The 25,575-nt window shown below is 46.6% G+C and overlaps 1 protein-coding gene across 1 annotated transcript in view; it reads right to left on the bottom strand.

Moving 5' to 3' along the window:
• The window catches only part of SLC4A11 (solute carrier family 4 member 11), a 75,177-nt gene extending 63,747 nt beyond the window's left edge, over positions 1–11,430 (bottom strand). The window contains exons 1-2 of the mRNA XM_066632245.1: positions 11,289–11,430; positions 9,709–9,861 (exon numbers count right to left, since the gene is read on the bottom strand). Of these exons, the coding sequence (XP_066488342.1) occupies positions 9,709–9,861; positions 11,289–11,430 (295 nt within the window). The remainder of the gene's footprint in view (positions 1–9,708; positions 9,862–11,288) is intronic.
• Between the last annotated feature and the right edge of the window lie 14,145 nt (positions 11,431–25,575).

Raw genomic sequence — 25,575 nt, 5'->3', positions numbered from 1 at the left:
GGGCTCCACCGCATTTTGGGGAAGTTCTAGTCTGCTAGCCGAGGCATTGAGTGGTTCTCCCGTGCGTGCCTGCATGCGCCTGGACTGCCTTTCAGGAAACTGTTGACTCGGAATCTAGGAATCGTCTATTGTGTTGAGGGTGGGACAAACCTTATAAATGGGGTGGGTGGGCGGCCGGGCAAGCGTCTGTGTGTGCAAAAATGTGTAAGTGCTGCCCCATTATTACAGCTAACAAAGCCACATCCTGCCTTCCAACTGGCTTTTCACCAAGTCACTAGCTACCAAGAAAGAGAACGGGCTTTTTGTTTTGGAGCACGGATGTTCAGCCTCCCTCAAGTCCGGCTCTCTGAGAAACGCTGCCGTTAGGATACATGCAATTAGCAAAAGGAGAGCGGGCACACCGGGAGAAGACATTGAGATGCAGAGCTGTCCGGTAGCTAGCCTGGCAGTATTCAATCTGCAAGAAGACCAGGTTGAGTTCCCCGTTTCTCCAGAGAAAATGTCACTCACTCTCATTTATTTTCCCAGTTGGTCAGATAAGAGGTAGGAGGAACAAATTGTAGACTGTAGTAGATTGGACAAATTGTAGTAGATTGGACAAATTTCTGGAGGACAAGTTCATCACGGGTTACAAGTCATGGTAGGTATGTACAAGGCAGAAGTAGGCTGCCTCTAATAGCCAGATGCTGGGGAGGGCACCAGGACACAGATTGTGACTGTTGTCTTGTGTGCTCCCTGAAGCATTTGATGGGCCACTGTGAGATACAGGAAGCTGGACTAGCGGGGCTCTTCTTATGTTCTTAGGAACTGAAAATGCTATGCGCTTGGAAAAATACCTGCTGCAGCACACATTTCTGTGCAAACATAAGTGCAAATTACAGTGGTGAAAGAATACTGCAAATGACCACCAATGAATTTGTGAAGTTGTTTCTCACTCCAAAAGTTGGCTGTCAGTTAAAGATTTCAGAACCTGCCCAAGCCCAAGGATTGTGGGAGGGATGTGATAAACCAGCAGACCCATTATGGATTTCTGCCCCTGAATGCTGCACAAGAGACACTGTGGTGTACAAGTCTTGGATGGGGGTGCCTGGGTGGAAGTTCACCTGGTCACACTCCATCTCACCTACTGCACAGGTAGCACTCAGGGAATAAGAGATGCAAGAGAATAAGAATGGGAAATCCCTTAAATGTACCACCCTGAGCTTCTTTAGAGCTGCAGCCACAACTTCTTTAGCCTCACACTTCAATTCCCTTCCAAAAAATGTGATAGACGCACTTTTAAGCGGTACAGTCCAGAATTCCACCACCTCATTTTCCTTCACATGCCGAATTTAAAGTGTGTGACCACCACAAAACAACAAAAAAGACTTTCAGGCTGGTCAATTCTAGAACTCATAGGAAGCAGCCCTTACAGAACGAGACCCCTGGTCCATGTAGCCCAGTACTGTCACCCAGTGCCAGTACAGAGTTGCTGGAGGCACAGGGACAAAATTCTGCACTGAGTCTCCCATGACACCTCTTGTCACTCCACATCCCCTACAGACACAATAATTGGTTCCTAGGCATGAGCCTGCCCCGCCGGACATTCTGGTCAAGACTGAAGTCAGGAGAATCTAAACCAAGGAACTCTGGGAGTAAAATCTCACCTTCAATGGAAATTAATTCTGGGTAGAGAGCAACTGATTCAGGGGGAAACAAGCCAACTGAGCATCCTGTATCCATCTTCTGATGGGCTGGTCTGCTAAATCCAACCAACAGTGCTGTTGCCTCAGTCCATGACCAAGGAAATTCTCCACAGTTGGAGAGGCCCCTGCACAGGAAATGTACCTTCTGGCCATTGCCCGGGGCAGTTACTTAGATTGGGAGATCGCTCCTCCCCCCAGTCAACATTTTGGTTTCAGCCAGAAATGCCTTTATCTTGGCCATTCAGCCCTGGAATCCCACTGCTAACTAGTCCACAGACACGCCCAAACTTTGCACTCAGTCTTCCCTCTCTTTGCATGGCGCTGTCGCACTCTGCACACCTGGACCAAGAGCCCTGACCGAGCACTTGGCTAAGTACCATCCATCCCTCAAGCACCCATCAGGCACCAATCCCTCCAGATCCACACTTTGGCTGAGAACCCCTAAGCAATGTGGCTTTTTGCCTCCAATCTCCAGGCACGGTCTCCAGAACTTGGCCTCCCAGCTCCAGCTGCTTTCTTTTCCTCTTTTTCCACACACACGACCAAAGTGCGATGCTGCATTTTAAAACTACCATCCACACATTTTTTCCTTTTCTGTTGGTCCAAACTGTTTTTCAACTAACAGCCACAAGGAAAGCCTGTTCTAAAAGCCTGCCTCTCAGCATAACCTCAAACAGCACTGACAATTTCTCTCTCAGGATTTTGAGCTCTCTTCCACTCACCCTAGAGCCAGTTTTTCCCCACTCACCAACCCTAGGACTACTGGATAAATCTAAGCTTTGCACACATGTGGGGTCAAAGAAGTTGCATCCCATTGCTAACTTCCTCCACAGATACTACACTCATTGCCCCTACTCCCTGCACAGCTGGCCTAGCTAAACTGGTCCTCTGGTGGGCATGAACCTTCAAGGCAACCCCTGGCCTCCGATTCCACTCCTGCTGCTCTGACTGATTTGGCCCTCCAAAAGATCCAACCAAAGAGCTCTGCTACCGGTCAACCGAAGACGCCCAGGCCTGAACTTGGAGACTTCGACAAGCGACGGGTGCTCACTACTGCTGAGTTACGAGGCCCAGACTTAGTTTAGCAAACTGGAAGTTCTAAACTTGGGTATGTAGAGGTGAGTGTGGAGGATTATGCTTCCATTCCATGCATGTAATCAAATCCTAGATGTGTTGGACGTGTCATCACAACAAGCCATGTCATGACAGCAGGCTCTCCAGGAGGCAACACAGACACTAATTTTAAAGGATTCAGAAGTTCTGATCCCTCTAGACTGCTGGGACAGGATGCTGGCTACAATCCCTAGAGCTGCCTCACCTATTTTCAGGGCTTGGAGGGAAGAATCATAAGGTTAGTTGCCCATCCAACAGGTGAGTGGAAGGGATCATGAGGACAACCACAGTGGATGTCATGTTATGCTGGAACCAAGAAAAATGCTGCCTGGGTGATAAATGGACCCTATGCACAAGACCAGAGGAGGAGTCAAAAAGAGCACAAGCTGGAGGGGTAGGTGGGAGGTGCAGGACTAGTCCCAACCCCATCACTTGTACCGCACAAGCTGCAAGTCCTCAGCTTTTTACAGACTCCGCCACTTTTGTCCACTTTATTACTACATCTTTTTAATTGTCTTTTTCCTGCTCATTATTGTTGTGGTTGACGGTTTGCTATTGCTGAGAATTTTGCAATCCGAAGCGTGGCGTGCAAGTTTTTGTAACAATGAAGAGGGTACAAAAAAGTGTCACAAAATGCCTCTCTGCACATGGGCTCTGGGCACCCCAAAAAAGGAACGCATACTTCAGTAGAGGGTGAGGGGGTGAGCTACGAGCTGTGAGCTGTGCAACAACCGCTCTCCTCCACGTGGATGCAGGAGGGCCCAAGGACAGGGAACACGGAGGCTTACTGAAAACAAAAGGCCGCAACAAGAGTGGCTAGCCACAGGAAGTGGGGGAAAGCAGGAGCCCCCATGAATGTGGTGGCTGTCCTCCTGAACTGCCCCCACTAGAACATGCACTCTGGAGTTCACCAAATCAAAAGTGTCCCTGGGAGGGACCCACTTGCCCCAGTCAGGAGGAAGCTCCCCAATCCGAGAGATGCTCAGCTTAACACCCGAGTCCTTGGGTTGGTGTGCCTCCCAAGTTATGCAATGAAAAGCTGGAAGGAAGGTGTGGCAAAGCCTCAATTTGTCACCCACGCACCTAGTCCAAGTAGATTCCCACAGATGACAAAATGAGACAACAGCTAAAACGTTAGCGGATGTAGCCCAGCAGTCTTTGGGTGTAGAACGTAAGAACAACCCTGCCTGATCAGGCCAAGGGACCATCTATTTCAGCTTCCTGTATCTCACAGTGGCCCACCAGATGCCTCTGGAAGCACACAAGACAACAAGAGACCTGGTGCCACTCCCTTGCATCTGGCACTTAAGAGATAGCCTAGAACCAATAATGTACTCAAGTCACTCAATGTTGCTTAACTCCACACAAACTCAGCAAAAAAAAATAAACAAATGAGAAATTAAAAGGGGTGGGAGCTCATTATGCTGGTTGCCAACTATCTGGCTCTCTTGTGAAATGATTACCACAATTACCACTTCTCTTAATGTGCATCCCTGTGAACCACCTTCCTGCAAATGGCAATTTTTCAGCACTGAATAATACTGCTTATTTAAATTGTCCTCACCCACGACCGCCCCCTCTTACATCACTGCCCTATGGGATAGGGCAGAGTTTCTCAACATTTGTCCTCCACTGTACCACTTCACATGGCCTGCCTATGTGAAATAGCGCCGGAAGTAACTAGCGATGTTATGATATTATCATCATCACCACCACTTACTTCTGGGTTGGGAGGTCAGATGGGACGTGACAAAGACCAGTAAGAGGCGCCGGGTGGAAGGGTGGTAGTTTGCTACTTAAGCCCATTACACAAACTCAAGATCTGAAACACACGGTCCATCTCTGTGTTTTGTTTTGTTTTTTGAAGTCTCTTTGAAATGCATTTTAATACTGTCCTCCTTTTTTCTTAAGTCTGTTCATTGGGAGATTAGTTCCACTGACCAAAATGCAGGCAAAGGAATTTGGGCACATGCCCAATGGATGTTTCACAATTCAAAGAGCCAGGATGGCTCAGCAGACGGGCAGCGGTTTATCCTGGTGTACCAAAGACTCACAGCAGGCAAGAAAATGAGTGCTAAGCAAAGATTAGGAGTCTGCTCTAATCATAATAATAATCATAATCATAACTCGGTATTTATATACCTTCTTTCTGGTCATCGGATTACTCCTCTGACTTTATTCAAGGCGGTTTGCATAGGCAGGTGTTGCTAAATCCCTCAAGGGGATTTTTACAGTCCTAGAGGTTCTCTTTTTCAAGAACCAACAACATTTCAGATGGATCTCCAGGTCTAATCTCACTTCTGGCCTCCAGTTCTCCCAGGTAGACTGAGAAGCAGCTCCATCTCTCACATGGAGGGCAGCCAAGACGCTTCTTGCTCACACCAAGAGCAGGTGGAATCACTCAGCTCAGCTTGTCAGCTGCTTCAAGGTCTTGCCATTCTCAGTCGTTCAGGGAGCTGCCGGTGTCCTCGAACTGGCAACCTTCTGATGTTATCTTCGGGCTAATGGAGGCTCTACCCTCTAGACCAGACCTCCTGCTCTAAAGACACCCATTTGGTGTCCACCAATTTCTTTTTCTATTGCATCAAAAATACTAATTTATTTTCCCTGAGAAACCCAAACTACAAAATATTCAATGCAATATAAACCAGCGTTTCTCAAATTGTGGGTCAGGACCCACTAGGTGGGTCACAAGCCAATTTCAGGTGGGTTGTATAGCACCTAGCTCAGCCACCATTGAAAATACAGAGTCGAGTTGCTGTACAGGGTGGGCTTGTGCTGGGAGAGAGGAATGGTGCTTTGCTCTGAATAGGTGGGACAATGGGCTGCTGGAAAAGGGGGAGAGCTGTGTGGCTGGAGAAGGATGAAAGTCTGCCTTCTGAGCTGGAATGTTTTAATTCCAAACTATAATAAATAATAGCACTGGTTTAATGTGTAATAGGATCTTTGACTGATTGCAGCATGAAGCCTAAACTGATGTCACTTCCGGCCATGACATCACTTCTGGTGGGTCCCAGCAGATTTTTCATTCTAAAAAGTGGGTTCCAGTGCTAAGAAGTTTGAGAACCACCGATACAAACTATAAATGAATTTCAGAGCACTTCAAGAACCATCAAATGGGCACAATCATAAGTAGCGCAAAGAAGAATATTGCAATAGCTTATGCTTGTAAATTAGATCGATTTAAAGATCCTAATCCAAACATTACATTTTTAAACTAGTGCTCTGCTTCTACACTTTTGGAATGAGTTTACTGGAAACCAAAATGGCGGGGGGGTGTTACCATTACAGTCCTTGCTACAACATTCTAATAAATAGTGCATTCCAGCAAGCTTTCATCGCAAGCAGTCTTCCTTGGGGGTATATCGGATACGGCAGGGTTTCTCCTCCACTGTACCACTTCACGTGGCCTGCCTATTTGAAATACCACCAGAAGTAACTAGCAATGTTATCCTCATCACTTACTTCTGGGTTGAGAGGCCAGATGTGAGTCACAAACACCCAGTAAGAGGCTCCGGGTGGACGGGAGGGCTTTTTTGAGCACGGAAAAGCATGCTTTGGAGCTCTGCCCACCGAGCCAAGCCACCTTCTGCTGTTTGTTGCGTCATGTCACTGGTCTCCAGCCGCGGGGCAGGTGTCCAAGAGACCCACGAGAACCATTGGACACCACCTCAAGTACCACTGGTGGTACGCATACCACTCATTGAGAAACACTGGGATGGGGGTATTTAAGTTTTCCCTAATGCAAATATATATATATTTTTAATCTGAACTGATCCTTTGGAATAAGCATGTCTCTTTGCAAATTATGCCAGTAAATATTCTTTCAAAACTAGCCTACAAGGAGATTCTCTCTTTCTCTCTCTCACTCTCAGGTTGTATTGTACTATATTTATAATTATACAAACAAATTACTATACTTCACCTGAAGACTTGGCAGAACTAGATTCTCTACTTCATAGCTCTTTGCATGCTAGTTCCTGGGTACACACAGTTGTGGTGGATAAAGCAATGTTCCACAGGAGCATAAGATGGATGACTAGAGCATCCTTTTTGCCCAGATACACACTTCAAGAAAATTCATTGTTTTAAATAATGCCTCCCAAATCCATGCGCACAGAATAAAACAGTCACACACGCAAAAACAAGTCATTAACACTCATGTAGAAGGGCCATTCTCAATGCAGAGTCCTACTGATGCCCACAAAGTGAGGCCATGAATGGCCGCAGAGACCAACAGCAAACAAAACTACAGCACAATCCAAGGTGTTTAGGCAGAAGTAAGTCCTATTGTGTTCAACGGGACTTACTCCCAAGTAAGTGTACACAGGATTGCAGCCTACATTTCTTTCAGAAGCGACATAGGATGGGCAACATGGGCTTCCAGGAGACTGGGGCCCACCCCAAATGCACCATCACCTTCCCAGGTCACATTTCTTTAAAAGAGACGGGAGGCGTGTACTGGCAACTTCTAAAAGCAGCAGGGGAAATAGCCCTAGACAAATAGAGAAGGCCACAAGCAAGGTGCAAACAGACTCTATTCATTCCAGTGGGGTGTTTTCTCTGGAGCTGAACAATGGCATTCACAAGGGCGAGAGAGTTTTCAAACAGCTGAGCCGCATATAAAGGCACAATCAATCACGTAAACAGAAAAAGCAAGACACGGGTGCAGCGGCACAATAAGCAATCTGCGGCCTCTTCCCCCCACCCCTCAGCACCCAACCCAGTCCCCAAGTTGCAATGTGCTAAATTTAGGTCACTTTATTCATTCTCTACAACTGCACATTTCCAGGTTTAGTTTGGTCAATGACACAAAAAGCCCTATTCAGACAAAACTATTCTGCAAAGATGCAGCAAAAAAAAAACACTGGGTTGGTGGACAGAAAAAAGCCCCCCCCCCCATAACTCCAAATCTAGAGGGCCATTCAATGAAACATATTCAGCACAAGACAGCAACTGTTACCCTGCACGTGCCAATCTCATTTGATCTCGGAAGCTAAGCCGGGTCAGGCCTGGTTAGTACTTGGATGGGAGACCGCCTGGGAATACCGGGTGCTGTAGGCTTATACCATGATCTCGGAAGCTAAACAGGGTCAGGCCTGGTTAGTACTTGGATGGGAGACCGCCTGGGAATACCGGGTGCTGTAGGCTTATACCATGATCTCGGAAGCTAAGCAGGGTCAGGCCCGGTTAGTACTTGGATGGGAGACCGCCTGGGAATACCGGGTGCTGTAGGCTTATACCATGATCTCGGAAGCTAAGCAGGGTCAGGCCCGGTTAGTACTTGGATGGGAGACCGCCTGGGAATACCGGGTGCTGTAGGCTTATACCATGATCTCGGAAGCTAAACAGGGTCAGGCCCGGTTAGTACTTGGATGGGAGACCGCCTGGGAATACCGGGTGCTGTAGGCTTATACCACAGTCTTTTGAGACTGAAGGTTGCCAACCACCATTCAGCACAGAAAGGGAAAAAAGCACGTCTTGACGCAACAAGCTCATTCCGTGCCCTCCGCTTAGGCCTGGCACTGCCTTCGACAGCAAACCTCAGGCTGGAGAGCTGGTTCACTTCCCGCTTAACTTGGGGACGTGCTCGGTGCAAGCCCTCTGGCAGCCTGGGCATCTGCTGTTATGCCAACAGTGATAACAAAGGTGCCGATGCAAATGATCACAATTGGAGTGTTGTCAGAAAATCATGCTGAGCATTCCTTGTGCCAGGCTCTTGTTCTCCTGTTTATGGGATCAACCGCACCACAAGCCTCATTATATAACACTGTTTCAATAAATAAATCCATGGCAATGCAATGGGGGGGGGGGAGGATTTTGTGTGCACATTCAGATCACAACAATCATGATACCGTCGCAATACAAAGCAGCTTGTGTTGACAAAATAGACTTTGATGGAGTGCACTGGACACCATCCCATGCGTGACAGTGTTGAAAAGCATAGATCTTTCTGTTTTAAGCTTAAACACTTCAGAGGTTAACTCAGATTCCACCCCGCTCCCCACCAGCTTTTCACAAGGCTCCCTCTGCAAGGATATAAATGTTCACTGGAAAGACCAGCGAGATGAAGTGGTTGCTCTTGCCAGTTCACCAATCCAACGCATGTTACTCAGACCTCCCCAGGACCTCTTTGAGGGGTACCAACATCCTGAAGAAGTTAAGCCAACTCCTCAGGAAGTAACAGAGACCGAGTGACACTGAATTCTATGTATGAATGTATACAGGGCCACTCCATTTACAGCATCTATGGGGCCCTCCTTCACACAAGCATAAGGTAACCACGAGACTCGCAGAACATGCAGACTGGCCCATTAAGAACATAAGAACCCTGCTGGATCAGGTCAAAGGCCCATCTAATCCAGCTTCCTATATCTCACATTTGCCCATTAAATGCCCCAGGGAGCACACAAGACAACCAGCATTCCTGGTGCCCTCTCTTGTATCAGCCATTCTGAGGTAGCCTGTTTCTAACACCACCAGGTTGCACATACCCATCACGGCTTGTAGCCTATGATGGGCTCCAGAAAGTTGTCCAATCCCCTTTTAAAGACATCTAGGCCAGAGGCCATCACCACATCATGTGACAAGGGGTTCCACAGGCTAATTACATGCTGGGTAAAGAAATATTTTCTTTTGTCTGTCCTAACTCTCCCAACACTCAATTTTAGTGGATGTCCCGTTTCTGGTGTTGTGCGAGAAGGAAGAGCGCCTCTATCCTTTGTATACATCTGAATAATTTTGTACATCTCAATTATGTCCCCTCTCAGGCGCCTTTTATTCCTAGACTGAATAGCCCCAAATGCCATTCTCTGGGACAACACTTGCAGTCATGTGACAGGCAGCACTTTGTGCCAAGGCACAAAGTTGGCAGAAAGTTGGCAGAAAGCAGAGAAAGAGGCACCCTTACCTGTTACATTCTGTTGCACATCCAAGTTGACATTCACAAAGAACCTGATGCTGTCCCCAGATACAATTGAGGAATTTACAGTGTCAAAGAGTTCTTCTCCACCCACTTCTTCTTTGTTCTCACAGCCATCGTCTGTATCGCATTTAAGGTAACCTGCAACAAGAGAGTATGTTTTATTGTACGCGACACATAATGAGAAATCAAAGCAAAAGCTCTTATCAGGCAGTTTTCACAGGCAGAACAAAATGGCAGCTTTGTTCTCTGTAGAGCATGTCCTTCCACAAGTAGGTTCCCAAGGTGTTCTCTGAGAAGGCCAAAGGAATCGCAGATTTAGAGAAAAACAGGACACACAAACACACACACGGTGTTTGGGACTCAGAAAAAGAATTCTGTCCAGCATTGGTCATGCCATCATTCCTTTTAACATTTTATTTAAAATATATATACTCCACCTTATTTTCTTAAAAAACAAGATGCCCAAAGCTGCTTTCAGTAAATAAACACAATAAAATCCAAGAAAAATAAATACAATCATAGCGTAAAGAGGGGCCATTAATAAAAAAACAAACACCACCAAATTCCAATTCAAAGAAGCAAGAGCACAACTGGCGGGGGGGCGGAGAGAAGGAAGCCTGGTGAAACAAAAAGGTCTCCAGTTGAGTTTGGGGACAGATGTAAAGAAAACCAGCTTCTGGGATTGAAGTCACACCAAAGTTGCCTTTTCAGTCAAGAGTTTTTGTTTTTGTTTTAAAGTCATTTTTAAACCCATGTTTGCCCGGCCCATAGGTGTACACATTTGATCCCTATTGGGTACATACAACATTGGGCAAAAATGGTTTAAATCAAATAAACCAGAGGTTTTCATCATTTACTTAATTTTCAAAATTCATGAAATTTTGTTTCAGGTTCTGAGGTATGTCCAGGTGGAAGACTGCAATAAAATCCATGTCACAAATGGCTGCCTAGAAAAACAGAACGTCTAATGCCTTCCTGCCTCTGCTAGAAGCAGATCTTCAGGGAGCTGGCTTAGCACAATCGTGAGGAGGGTGCGAGGAAGGGACTCCCAGTTAAATTGTCCACTCAGTCACAAACTGAAAAGGTGCTCGCATGGAAGCCATCGGCCCATCTGCAACCTAAACAGGGGTTGGTGCCCATTTTGGGCAAAGGTGTTGAACGTTTGGCTATGACATCATCACGCCATTACCGAACCTTCAGGTTGCCAAGCTCTCAGAAGCAGCTGAGTGGAGCTTGGCTTTGGAGGCAATGCCTACTGCCCAATTCCCCGTGTGGCACAGGGACTCCGTGAGCCTGGATAGTCCGCTCTGCCATGCCCTGTTTGACATGCAGCAAACTGGGTGGGAGGCTTTGCCTCCCACGCCGAGCTCTGCATGGGCTGGATGATTTTAGGTGGCAAGCCAAGTCCAGCCTGAAGGCCACAGGTTGCCAACTCCTGGTTTAAAGCATTCTGATGCCATTCTTAAGTCAACGTGTTTCCTAGATTTGGGAACATTTTGCTAATGTACCTTACAAAGCTGCTGTAAGAACTACAGAGATCATGCATGTGACTAGGAAACACCAACACGCTATATTGGGATGGACAAACTCCAGCCTGGGGGCCATTTGCAGCCCCCGGGAACCCCCAATCCAGCCCACAGGGAGCCCCCAGTCTCCAATGAGCCTCTGGTCCTTTGGAGCCCACGCTGGCCGGCAACTGCTAGCCATGATCACCAGACACAAGCTGCGGACCAAGTTAGAGCAAGGCCTTTTATAGTCTCCATGTGTTTCTGGCTTGGTCTGTATGTTTTCACTATGCAAGAGGTATGTGTGGCAAACAGTTCATAGTTCTCATGTGGTTCGACATGCCTGTATTATAAACAAGCTCAGTAAAATTAATGCATTCATATAAGTTCCGTCTCTAATATGTATTCACTTATGTAAATTTATTCAAATTTGAAATGTAAATTAATTTTTTCCCCCGGCCCCAGTCACAGTCTCAGAGAAATGATGTGACCCTGCTGTCAAAACATTTGCCTGCCCCTGTGCTAGACCAATGAAGAGTCCTAAAGCTACAACAGGAGACATTAACACCCCTGTTGTCAGCGACCCTTTTAACAGGAGAGACTGGGGATTAATTTACTCAGGTCAGCAAATTAGTGTTAATTCCATTGCACAAGGCTGCATCTGTATGTGAAGACACAAGTTCACGCCTAGCTTTGGTCACCACTGCTGCTTGACACAAACTCCTTTCACTGCAGACAGATTGCACCAATCCCAGAGCCAATCCTAAAACACAGGTTCACAAGAACATCTAACTACAGTCACTTAAGCTACTGGACAAATAGCATTCCTTTTCAAAAGACTAAATACAGAACACGCAACTACAATTAGACAACAAATATTTTACCAGACTCACACAGAGATTGTGTAGTAAATAGCACTGAACATGCCACTTAAATGAATGCTGATGAGAGATGAGGGTGTCGCGCTTTCACACTAGACAAAGAAACCCTTCATTCCACAATTACATTTCTCCACTTGAAAGTCAAGTGCTCACTCAAGCCGCAATCACTCTTCTATTTACAAAACAGGAGACACCAATGTCAGGTGTCCTCCAGGCAAGAGTTCAGGTGTTTCAGTGAGCTGTACTTTCCAAATCCTGAAAACCAAACTAAGAGTATTTTCTCAGACTAGTACAGGGGTTGCCCAACCCTGGCCTGGGGGCCATATGCGGTCCTCCAGAGGATTTTTTTCTCTTTACAAATTAATTTTGTTAATTTCTCCCAACATTACTCAATTGTTCCCAAGCTATTTATTCCTGCAACACATTCATTCTCTTCCCAAGACCGCCAAATAATTTCCCCTTCAAAACATGCTCTTTTTTCCCCCAAAATATTGTTTTACCATATTCCTCCTTTCACAAATTCATTCTCCCAAAATTAAATCCCCTTTTCAAAATCCACTCCCTTCTCTTCCTGTGCAAATCAGTTTTGCTCTCTGCTTCCCCCCAATCCTGTTTTCAAAATCCATTCCTTGCTCTTCCATATCTAAAGGAGTTATTTATTTAAATTTATTTACTTATTTTCCAACCCTTGACTCTGTGTCAGATATACATCAATATCTGTGTATAGATATAGAACCTGTGTTTTGGGGCTGGCTATATATACATGAGAGGCCCTCATGCTGAAAAGTCTTGAGACCCCTCCCGCACTGAGGAGTACATCAGTGCCTGCCAAATTCCTGGCACCCCAACAAATATTTCAAAAATCTTCCAACAAATAATCTCCAATCACACAAAGCCTACAGTTTACAGATTCACTCATATTCATGCATCACAGGCTAGAACTAAACATCACATATGTGCTTGCCTCTCTCCCCAACAACTATGCACCCAATTAGGCCATCACCATCTTGCAAATTTCCGTCTTGCTGCTACTAGAGGGGAAATTTCACAAGGGGAGGCTGCCGCATCACTGAATGTGTGTTCCTACAGTGCGAGTAGGGCTTGAGGCAGGGATGCCATTTTCAAGGACATCCCGGTATTGTACATAAACCAGCATTTCCAGCCTGACTTGCTCACCACCACCAGGGATACACATTTTTGATTCAATTCTGTCCCTGCTTGAAGCAGCATCAAAGCCTGCACCAAGGAAACCGATGGTGGCAGGGAGTGGACGACATCCCCAGGTCACACAGCATGAGCTTTGGTCTCTCTATGTACTCAACACATGTGTAACCACAGCAATTTTCAAACAAGTGAGCAAGACAAGATGACAATGTGTTCCATCTCAAAAGAAAGACTGATTAGTCCATTAAGAGTCTTCCTTGAACCTCCTGTGACCTCAAATTATTGGCTTAATCCAGACATGCAACAGTAAACTGCATTTGGGGATTAACAGCTCCAGTCATTTTGCAAAATATATATCTTCTCATATGAGATTTGCAGACTTTTTACAGACAACATCCTCAAGGCAAGCAAGCCTGAGTCTCATCAAGTTTTAAGTCACAGAAGGGGGGGAGAAACTGGTGCATTTGTTCATCAGAGACAGGGCGACAAAAACAAGTTAAGCCTGAGAGAATCAAGAAGAGAGACGCTGTTAGGTTGAAGGAAAGATGTAGATGTTTGGAAGCAAAGGAAAGCAACATGTTTTTCTACATTTATTCTTAAATTTTACTCCCTTTCCCTCTCCCCTCAATTTCTTGAGGTTTTTCCACCCACATTTTCTAGGTAGATCAGCGTATTGCTGGGAAAGCTGAATTCTTAAGGAGAAAGATGAGCACAGTTGTTTTGTGAAACAGAAGAAAATATTTTACCCTGAAGTGAGTGAGGAGCATTTCAGAGAATAGATGTCCTTAGTTTGGAGAATGAATGCAGGCTGACTGATGGCTTCTTTAAAGAAACATTTGGCACCCATCTGCATATTTATAGGATCCTAATTGCAGATTAGGACATCCCAGATGTCACCCCTGGGGCCTGGGGGATAAGAATAGGCCCTCAGTCTGGCTGTACTTGTCCTAAGAGGTGACTAAACAGCCACCAGGTAGATGGGACTGGATAGCCTGGGAAAGCAGCTCATCTGAGAGAAGGAAAACTCTCATCCCAAACCTCCACTGCCTTGTGGCTACATCCAGTTATGGAAAAGGCTTCAGGAGTCAACCTCGAGGCAAAATCCAGAGCCGGAGTCCCTGAGGCAGTTCATGGCTGAACACAGTCACGTTCTGGCAACTCCTGCGACGCCGCTGGACCCAACCATATTGGCCTCTGCCTTTCCATTGGACCATTTCAGTGACGTGGAGAGGGGGGATTTGCTGCATGGGAAACAGTCTAGCCTCCATATCTACCTTACCCAGGCTTCGCGCTCTGGAAAGGACACTGTTCCGGAACCACCATTCAGAGCGCGATACCATTGTCTTCCGAGACTGAAGGATGCCAATGAATCTGCAGTAATAGCTCCTTACTCTCAAGTATAGCTATGAGTGAGAGCCATTTCTATTCATGAACAGTCAACACAAAGGTGCAAGTTCATGCACATGGTAAAAAGGTTTCACCTGATCAGCTTGCCTGGGGTTTCCAGCAGTTGAGCTAGAAAGCAGGACGCAATACCCAGTTAGCAGACTGATGATGCTTTTGTTGTTGTTTAAGTGCAGTCCCCCTTTGAGCCCCCACCACTCTGCGGTGGTGGCAGGGCTGCTGTGAATGACCTCAGTGGACAGAGATGCAGGGCTGTGTTCAATTTTCCTTTTATAAAGAGAGACTTTTTAATCAGTTCTAATTTTCTTTGAATGCCTGGGGATAAAAGGCAGTATGTGCGGAGTCACTGGAAGTAACAGGCAAAAACATTAATGGCATTTGCGATAAGTTTGGTCTGCACTGAAATTCAGATTGCAAGCAGACGTGCTGCTCTAGGTTGTCAGCTGATCTCATATTCCTCACAAATACCTGCTGCCTCTTTTTTTCTACTGCGTCTTGCGCATGATGCTTAAACTACGTTGGCATATAACTCCAAGTGTGCAGGCCTTTCTGATCCAGCTCCTGCTATGGGGGAGGGGTTCAATGTAGAGCCCAGGTTGCTGGTGGAGGAATCTTTACAGGGCCAAAGTAACATATTACAGTGCATCTTCATGTAACAGCCAAGAGGCTTTTCTCCACTGCTAAGCAACCCTGGGGGTTTGCATCTTCACAGTGGAGAAGATGGGTGCTGTCACTCACCAGCGTTTTGTATCCGTTATCAGTCTACCAGAGTATGCCTCTGGGTTGATGATGCAGCTGGCGTGGTGGTGGTTGCTGGTAAGAAGCTTGCAGGGTGGGAAGGGTTAAACATGCCTATCCCTGTTGCAAAGCACCTTCTTCCAAAAACACTTTGTAAGAGCGAAGTGGTCGTCAGGCTGCCTTGCACAGTGGCCTCAGTATAGCTTTGTCCTCATGGAAAGAAGACAGGCACTATACACCCAGCAAGTTCTGAAGCAAGAGAATCTCCATCAAAGGGACCTGAGGAATTTTTCCACCTCCTGCTGCATCATGTAGATTCTTGCAACAGGACAGGAAAATGTCACTCAAGGCTTTTGGACGGCAGCCAGTACTGAAAGCACGCTGTTCATAATTACTGAAGTGGAGTAATGAGGCAAAGCAAACATCATCTGCTTTGCCGATGAAATCTAATAAATCTGGGTACGGGAGAGATCCCAGGCAAGCGCCGAGTCCGCTTGAAGGTGGTGGCAAAAATGGGAACTGGCAAGACTCTGACTTAATCAGCAGTGTGGCAGGTGGTTACGTGAAAACAAATTTGCTTCCTTGTTGCATAAAGGAAGCAAGTTTATTTTCAAGCAACCATCTTGCTGGGATGTGTCTGACGTTACAGGATGTTGACCAGCCTATCATACTTTTTCTTCCCCTTACCTCACAGGGTAAGAGCTGGAGGTTTCACACTCTTGTTCAATGCAATCGTAACACAGAAGCAGAAGTAAAATTTAAGTAAAGTGTCTTTTAATTCTCGGTGTTCAGTATAATGAAAGGGCAGTGAATCTGCTCCTCTGTAACCTGTGCCCCCACTTCTTTAGCCAAGTTTCTCATTTGTTTGAGTCATTTGTTTTGATCCTTTGCATCTCCCTTTATTATTTTGTTCTTTCAACCTTTATAAAAAATTCTGTCTTTTATTGACCTGCCTGCCCCAAATTCACTCAAGAGGGAATAGGCTGTCATGCCTACCAGATCACCACATTCTGTTATCGATTTGTTCTCTAAGTTGTACTGAATTTGGAGACTCTCTGTCCTACCTGGAAGAGGGGCTTCCCCAAGGTGATCTCTGTCTGTCTGGGCTTTCCAGCCTTGGGCATTGTCGGCTACTGGCTGTTCAACAGCCAAATTATATTCCCCTTTATGGGTCTGACAGACATGCTGGCAACCTTCAGTCTCGAAAGACTATGGTATCGCCCTCTGGATGGTGGTTCTGGCACAGTGTCTAGTGTGGCTGAAAAGGCCAATTCGGGAGTGACAATCCCTTCCACACTGGGAGCAAGTGCAGTCTGTCCCTGGTCTGTCTCCCTGGCTGTGGGCCTTCCTTCTTTGCCTCTTTGCCTCAGACTGTTGGCCAATTGTCTCTTCAAACTGGGAAAGGCCATGCTGCACAGCCTGCCTCCAAGCGGGCCGCTCAGAGGCCAGGGTTTCCCACTTGTTGAGGTCCACTCCTAAGGCCTTCAGATCCCTCTTGCAGATGTCCTTGTATCGCAGCTGTGGTCTACCTGTAGGGTGCTTTCCTTGCACAAGTTCTCCATAGAGGAGATCCTTTGGGATCCGGCCATCATCCATTCTCACAACATGACCGAGCCAACGCAGGCGTCTCTGTTTCAGCAGTGCATACATGCTAGGAATTCCAGCTCGTTCCAGGACTGTGTTGTTTGGAACTTTGTCTTGCCAGGTGATGCCGAGGATGCGTCGGAGGCAGCGCATGTGGAAAGCATTCCGTTTCCTCTCCTGTTGTGAGCGAAGAGTCCATGACTCGCTGCAGTACAGAAGTGTACTCAGGATGCAAGCTCTGTAGACCTGGATCTTGGTATGTTCCGTCAGCTTCTTGTTGGACCAGACTCTCTTTGTGAGTCTGGAAAACGTGGTAGCTGCTTTACCGATGCGCTTGTTTAGCTCGGTATCGAGAGAAAGAGTGTCGGAGATCGTTGAGTCAAGGTACACATAGTCATGGACAACCTCCAGTTCATGCGCAGAGATTGTAATGCACAATCATCAAGAAGAGAATGGACCCAACTGTTCTTGGGCTCCATGTATGACCCAAAGTAGAAGCAAGGAGAGGATGAAGGAATGCCTGCAACACTACTGCAAGCCTTGCTCCTCCTCAATTCAGAGGCGAGTGACAGAGATGATCCCCGTTTTTCCAGCCAGCCATGCTGCGCAGTCCACCTGCCTCTAAGGTTCCCAGCAATTTACATGTTGAGTATGAGTGAAGACCTCACATGGTTCCCAGCAATTTACATGTTGAGTATGAGTGAAGACCTCACATGCCGACACAGCTCAAACAGCAGCGGGATGGAGAATAAAAACTGACCATGAAGGAAGAAAGAGGGAGCAACAGAAAGTGGTAGTGAAGCTCAAAGGAGAGATGGTGACAACAGTTCGATTTATAGAGCAGGGACGTGCGGTGGGTGGGGAGTCCTTCAAAAAGCACCACCACCGTGTAAGGCGGGCTAGCACTCACAACTCATGCGCAGCAGTGCTTTTCAAAGGACTCCCGTGGGGAGGCTCTGCCTCATCTGCCTCCCCACTCACTGCATGTCCCTGCTATAGAGATCCAAGACCAGAGCTGATAGCTGTTTGCAGGGAAGGGAGGAAGGCAGACACTGGAGAAGGGCACAATGGTGGCCAAACAAATTCCATCTTCTTACGGCTCTTGGCCAAATGGAGATTTTGCCCGTGGGTCCTCAGGCAGAGGAATTCTGGCCCCCTCTGCAACACTACAAGCACAACAATGTCAGTGATGCAATATCTTGCTCAGCATCCCCTCCAGTTCATAATTTTTTTCTCAAATTTGTGGAGCCACCAAGGTGAACTTCCCCTTTCCGTGGCGTGCGTGTCCGTGCGTTCAATATCAGCAGACAGGCAGTGCAACGGGAAAACATCCCAGCCTCATCTTGAATGGATTTACTTCAGAAGAGCATTTGGATTAATTCCACAGACAGGCCAGGAATTTGGGGAGTTATAAACAAAGACAGGCATACCAAACGCAATGACAAAACCAAAGAAACAACAACTGACGTGCGGGGGAGCAAAGACGGGTGGAGAGAACAGAGCTATGGATAATTGTCTGGGGAGCTCCATGCCCTGCAGCAGGGCAGCAGTTTACATACTGCTAGCAAACCCAATTAATGGGTCCCTGGAGTTCAAGCAGCGGAGACACTTTGTGAAGACAGTTCTGTGTTGTCCACTTTGGAACAATAAAACTGACTTAATTCACAGCACAAAGCTTGCATTTCAGAACCTCCAGCCATCTCAACAACACTGTGCATCCTTCAAGACAGACCCAAGCCATGCCTACCGAAGGCCTACTGGAGACCAGGTAACTGCAGGTCAGGATCAACCCTAGCCAAGTCCTCCCATCTTTCTCACTCTGCCCCAAGTACGCTCAGCCTGCATCCATCCTTCACCTGCAGGTGACCCAGGTGGTTCCACAACTGGAAAAGGGCTAAAGAAGGATAGCACTGCCATCTGTGGAGAAGCAACAAAGCAATACTGTCTACTTGATAGTCTACTTGAACATATGCAAGTGCTTTATACCATTGATCCAGCAAGCCCACCATTGTCCACTCCGGTCAGCAGCAGCTCTCTAAGGTTCTGGGAAAAAGAAGGTCTCCTGCAGCTCTGGTACCAGAGATTCTTTTAACTGGAGACTGAATCTGGGTCCTCATGCACGCAAGGTGGGTGGTTCTACTATTCCCAAGGGCTTCGTCCAATCTGACCAGGGAGGATGACGGACAGTTGTTGACTGACAAGAACATCTGGACATGGCCTGTTTACTGCTCTCTTCCAGTTGAAATAGAATGGAAGTAAAACACTGGGAGATAAAATCAAATATTACTTGCCTGTTTCTTCGAAGAAGTACCCCCCATTTCTGGACATCGCTGCCGGTGGGCTTTCTAGGGGGAAAAAAGAGAAACATAAATACCCCAGAATGGTTTAAAATCAAAAAACCACCACACATACATTTTTAAATAAATGTTTCTCCAAAACTTCTCAAAATGTTGTAAAACCTGGGCTACCACATGAATATTTAGGAATACGTATTGCCAAAAGTGTTGATATGAGGCAATTTGGACTCTCAACCCACTGACAAGACTCTTCCCATAGTGGAGGGGGACCCAGGCCCTTGGGAATGAGTGCACCATTCAGCTGATCTCCAAGGCACCCTTTGTGACAAGGCAAAAACTGCAAATTTACTCCACGATACAAATAAATGCTTAGTTCACATGCAACACCACCACACCACGGCAGGACTTTTATCTCTGAGACACATTCCTCACAACTCAATGGCTGAACCACCCACACATCCAACCCACCCTTACCCAAGAGTTGTGAACTTAGGTTACTCATAGATATTTACACCCAGGAGCTGGGCCTGCCCCAAGTCCCGACATTACAGTCTTGGGTATACTGTACCCAGGTACAGGTGAGATGGCAGCACTTGAGCTAGCTATGCCCCCTTCTCAAGTCAACGCTTGTCCTTACTCATCTGTCAACGCAAGTCAATACTAATCTGTATTCTAGTTATCTGGTTGAACTACTGCAGAGCATGGCACATGGGCTACCCTTGCACACTGTTGAGAAGCTCCAGTTAGCACAAAACACTAGAGTTGGGCAGATCTGGCTGGCTCCCACTCAAATTCTGGGCCCAGCCCAAGAGATCAGTCATAAGATCTCAAGGCCCCCTTTCACCATACGAACCTGCCTGGGTGCCACAATTGGGCTCATTTTCCCTGCCCCCCCCCCCACTCTGTGGCATGGCAGGTGGGGTCTTGGGAAGGAATCATCTCTGGGGTGGCAGCCAAATGTGAAATGCTCTCCCTAGGGAGGGTTGGTTGACAGAGAGTCTGTTTTCTCCTAGCAGCCAGGCAAAGGTGGCACATAAGAAAAGACTCGCTGAATCAGGTCAAGGACCCACCTAGTCCAGCTTTCTGCAGCTCACAGAGGCCCACAAGATGACTCAGGGAACACGTAAGACAACAAGGTACCAACATCCTGTTGCCGCTCCCTTGCATCTGGTATTCAGTTACAGCCTATTTATAGAACCAGGAGGTATACCCATCACGGCTTGTAACCTGTGATGGACCTCCACTGATGCCAAACATATCATGGATGGGACACCCCTGCAGCCAGGTGAAGACCTTTATATTTGCCAAGGGCTTTCAGATCCCACCTTTTCTTTCAGCAAGGGTTTCTGTGGTTCTCATGTTCCCTGGACTGTTCATTTCTGCGTACTATTTATTTGAATATTTGAAAGCCAACCCGAGAAGCTGGTAAGCCGATGAGTGGGCGGACGAACAGAGCAGACACCAAATATCCACACTCTTGCATAATTCAGAAGCCATCCAGCAAATGCTTTAAAAGGGCTTGTCCAGTCCCACTTCAAAACATGACACAATGCAGTAATTGTGTCATGGTAGTAACACAGTCGACTTGTTACCTCGACTGGCCCTATCCGCAAGAAAAGCCGGGTTTAAATAAATTAGTTGCACACAGCAACCCCTCTGCTTAGGAAAGGAAAAACTGTACAAGTGTTAGTGTTGTCCATGCCAACTGCAGTTGTCCAATCTTTTGGATGCATCTGACTACAAGAAGGAGTAAAGAGAAGACCCAGGGTGCAGGATTGAAGGACAACTCAGCAAATGCCTGTATTTTAAAAGAAACTGAGGCTGCAATCCTGCCCACACTTTCCTGTGAGTAAGCCCCATTGAACAAAACAGGACTTACTTCCGAGTAGACCTGGTTAGGATTGTGCCCTAAGTCTTCCAAAGGAAAGAGGGATAACCAGGGCTGGCCCAAGACCTTCTGACATCTCAGGCAGGGCGCCAAAATCTTCCCATCTTTTACCTGTTGATGTGCCAAGCATTGCTCCCCATAAGCTGTGCAAGCACACAGCTCCAAGCTGAGCTCAGAAAGGCACAAAGTTCGACAACCCAGAAGTTCAGCAACTTCTGAAGGGGAGGGGCCCCTCACACGCCACAGCAAAGTTCCCTGCAAGACTTAGTGCCTTGCACCCCCTCTTGCTATTCCACTGAATCTGAACACCTCTAGCTACGCCACTGCATTTGGATGAAGGCTACATATGCCTTCAGAATCTTAATGCAAAAGAACTATGTCAGGACTCTGCACAGGAATAAACACAACTCCCTATTGAACAAAGTTTAATAAGACTTTGAATTCACAACTAATAGAGTGAACCATGGGATTCTGTCTGTATTGTACAGCTCACCATAGTGTCCTCAGAATTTTTGCACCATATTCTTCAGCCAGGACAATTATTCTTTGCGGGTCAAAGCAACACTTCGTTACAGAATCTGCAAGCTCCTCGTGTTTGAAAGCAATCCTGGCGCACTGTTTTGTCATTTCTTTACACAAAGTAGACTTGGAGCGCAAGAAGTTCCTGAACAAGAAACTGTGGAAAGCCCAAGTATCAGGTCAATGAGATGGTCTTCCTGAAATGCTCTTCGGCCTTCCACATTACTCATGACCCAACACTCATTCCCTTTGCAATGCATTTATTAGGGCGGCTGGGGGGTCACAATTCATTTATCTTGCATTACAAAAGCCAGAAGACCTTGAAATCTACTGCTCTGCACCCAGGCTTTGCAAAAAAGGAAGAGCATGTCCAGCACACATCTTTTGCATTTCAGTCCTGTGTCCCATCAGCTGTCAACTGCCCACAGTTCTGTTGCAGTTAGTTATCTTCATGCCTGCCTCCAGTCTGTTTTATCCACACCATCAGCAGCTAAATCTATTTCTGTCTCTAGCTATATGACTGCAGTAGCCTTTCACACTTGGCATGTTCACATCTCTGTGCGACAGGACAAGACACACAGCACCAACTCACCCAACAGCACCTTTCTTTTTAAATGCCTACAGATTCTGTGGGTGATAGTGAACACTCACCCTGACATGGACCTCTGGATATGCCTTGCCTTTACTTATCTCTTTAATTGATTTCTATCCTGCCTTTCTTCCAGCATGGGAAACCAGGGAGTTCAGCAACCACTGAAACAATGAACACACACAACATCTTGCCTACATTTTCTCTATTGAGGCTGCCAGATACTGCAGGCAGTGTTAATGCGCTGATGTGAGCCACAAACCAGTGCCTTGTTAGAGCTGGGGGAGCTCTACAGGACAAGGGTTTATCCTCTGGTTTCAAATGAAGGAACAGACCAAGGCACACCATCTTTTTACTCCTATCAACCGACTCCTTCCACTGAAATGGACAGTGCCTGCTATCACGGCATTCACAAGGCTCTAGACCAGGGACAGCAACATACAGCCCACAGGACAAACCCGGCCCGTAGACTCTTAGATGTGCAGTTCAGGAGCTAGAACCTCAGGAAAGGGGAGAAATATAAGCTTGTCAGATCAGAGCTATGGAGTAGGTTGTACAGTGCTGGAATACGGACCATTATCTGCACCCTCTTGGAGCCTGAAACAGACTTTAAAAAGGACTCTCCAAAGGAACATCTTGAACAGTCAACAGTCAACAAAACCTTTATTAGGCATAAACATTTGATAGGTGAGGACTCTACAGAAATCGTAGAGAGTATAAATCTAAGTAGTACACAAATATATGTATATGTGCACACCTATGTGTACACACAGATACAACGTACATTACATTTTACAAACAAACATGAATTATTTAAGACAGAAACAATCAGTTACTCTGCAGATCTTGCCAGAATGTAGCCTACTCAGTGGGAACATCTTGAGTATCAAGCCCCATCATTGGGAAGAGGTCAAGCCCAGTTTGGGGGGGGGAACACATCAGAAGGCCACCACCAGTGTGGGGCTTCACTGCTTTATCTTTTTTTTAAAAAGCCACATTTGCATCTAACATTCCACTATTAAATTCCTAGCTCAGCTGCCTTGCCAACCCATTTCCACGTTTTTGCATATAAAAACAGCAATAAGTCCTTCTGAGCTCCGCAATATCTCTCATCTGAGAAGAGACATTCCCCAAATGCTTGATCAAAAGGATCTGTTTCAGAGGCACCCTTTCAGGAAAGGCCTCTCTTGCCAGTGTCCTTTTATCATTGCACAGTTTTCGGCATATTGTAATAGTTTGATTCTCTCTCAAAACCACCCTGCAATATGCAGGGACAAGGCTGGAAACCAAAATGGTACAAAAACAGACTAGTTGGATCTACGCCATCTATCAAGACATGGCATTGTACTGGTGACCCCCAACCCCAACCTGAAGTATTAAAGGTCCAATTTTTCTACATGCAAAAGCCAATCCTTTCCATTTCAATATACTCCACAGCAAGGTGAAACTATCCTGGAGACGAGACCGATCTGGCCGCACAAGCTGGACACACACACTTGTTGAGCTGCATGATTGTTAAAGACAAAAGAGCTCACAGATCTCATACAGTTTTGCGAGGGCACAACTCAAGAGTATGGCCAAGCTGAGATTCGAACCCAGCTCTCCCAGGTTCCAATCCACAATACCGACTAACACTTCTGCAGTATTTGAGGTTCACCTACAGAAGACCACTGAGTGCATACAGATGCACCTTTGTTATTTTTTTTTTTAAAGGACACAAAAATGTTTACAACTGGTAACAAAAACAGATCTGTCCATTAATGTTTCACTAATGCCCAGGTTAATCCTTCTCCGCCACTCCTTTTCTGAAAGAGTGAGAACTTGATGAAGAGATTCTGCCTGCCGGACAGCAGGGTCAAAGACAATTCCCAAGACTGTCCGCAGATGTGACTGAGAAGGTTCATGTCAGGATTTCAGCAGCCAATCAATCTCTGGATCAATCCCAGAGATCCAAGAAAAGAGAGAGAATGGAAGGTTCTGCTGTTCGCTGGGCCTCATACAGCACCTTGAGTGGTTGAAGCTGCAGACTGTGGACTCGGTGCCAAGCTCTGAACCCGGGATCCAACACTGGAGTCTTCACGATGCAGCAACAGTGAGGTCTGCAGCATGCCCTCAACAGGGCTGCATTCCCCTTACAGGGTGACAGTCTGGAGGTGTTCCTCAATCAAGGGCTCTCCTGAAAACCAGGTGGCCTCAGCAATAAGAAGCATCAGCTTTGGTTGCCCAGCAGCTTTTTTCTGAAGAAGCCTATTTGGCTACAAATGTCTAGGTTGGACTGCTGCAATATACTCTTGGAAATATGCAAAATTCTCCTCGTTCAAACGAGACGTCAACTACTCGGTGTGTGATGTGCACATTCCTGGGGCCTGGTCCCATCTTCGTGCAAGAAAACATGACCACAGCTTGGGTACGCATTTCTGAACAGGGCCACTGTTCAAAGATTACAAGGTGCAATATTACAGTCTCTCAACAACACAGGGACACTCGCCTCTTACGTTCAGCAGATGTTGAAATACTCAAAACACATCTAATTGACATACTGAGGGGCAAATAATCATAAGAACAAAAGAGCAGCCCACTGGATCAGGCCATAGGCCCATCTAGTCCAGCTTCCTGTATCTCACAGCGGCCCACCAAATGTCCCAGGGAGCGCACCAGATAACAGGAGACCTGCATCCTGGTGCCCTCCCTTGCATCTGGCATTCTAACATAGCCCATTTGTAAAATCTGAATCACCCAATCATGAACCACCCACTGAATGTCACCAACATTAAAGACAGGATAACTCCTTTACCTTTGGTGAGGAGAGGACATCATCTGGCCTGTGTCTGTAAGTTAAGCTCACATGAACGCCCACGATTCTGTCCTGGCATGGCGTGAAAAAGGAATTTTAAAAATTCCCCCCCAACACTTCAAACACTTTGAGCGCCAGCACACCTGTGGAACTCCACCAGACTTCAAAGGTTAACCCACTTTTGCCTCTTTCCATGTTGAAAGGAAGGCACCCTAATGAGAAATAAGCAAACTGCACACTCCCAAAGTAGGTCAGAGCTCTCGATACTGCGCAGCAATCGCTCCGCACAATGGCAGAGAGAAACCCACGAAACTAAAAAGCGGAACAAACCCATTTCCTGCAAGGCGGTGCTGGGGGCTCCCTTGCTGCCATCCTCTCCCCTCCCCTGTCAGTCGAGCCCCATATGAAGGGGCAAAAAGGGCACACTTTGGTGGCACGGTTGTCCTACAGGGCCACACTTTTATGCTGTCGGTCATCAAAAATCTTACA

Source organism: Tiliqua scincoides, chromosome 6 (genome assembly GCF_035046505.1).
Source record: "Tiliqua scincoides isolate rTilSci1 chromosome 6, rTilSci1.hap2, whole genome shotgun sequence".
In the NCBI taxonomy this organism is placed as follows: domain Eukaryota; kingdom Metazoa; phylum Chordata; class Lepidosauria; order Squamata; family Scincidae; genus Tiliqua; species Tiliqua scincoides.
The sequence above is the reverse complement of the archived record's forward strand: the minus strand, read 5'-3'. Positions and strand labels throughout refer to the sequence as shown.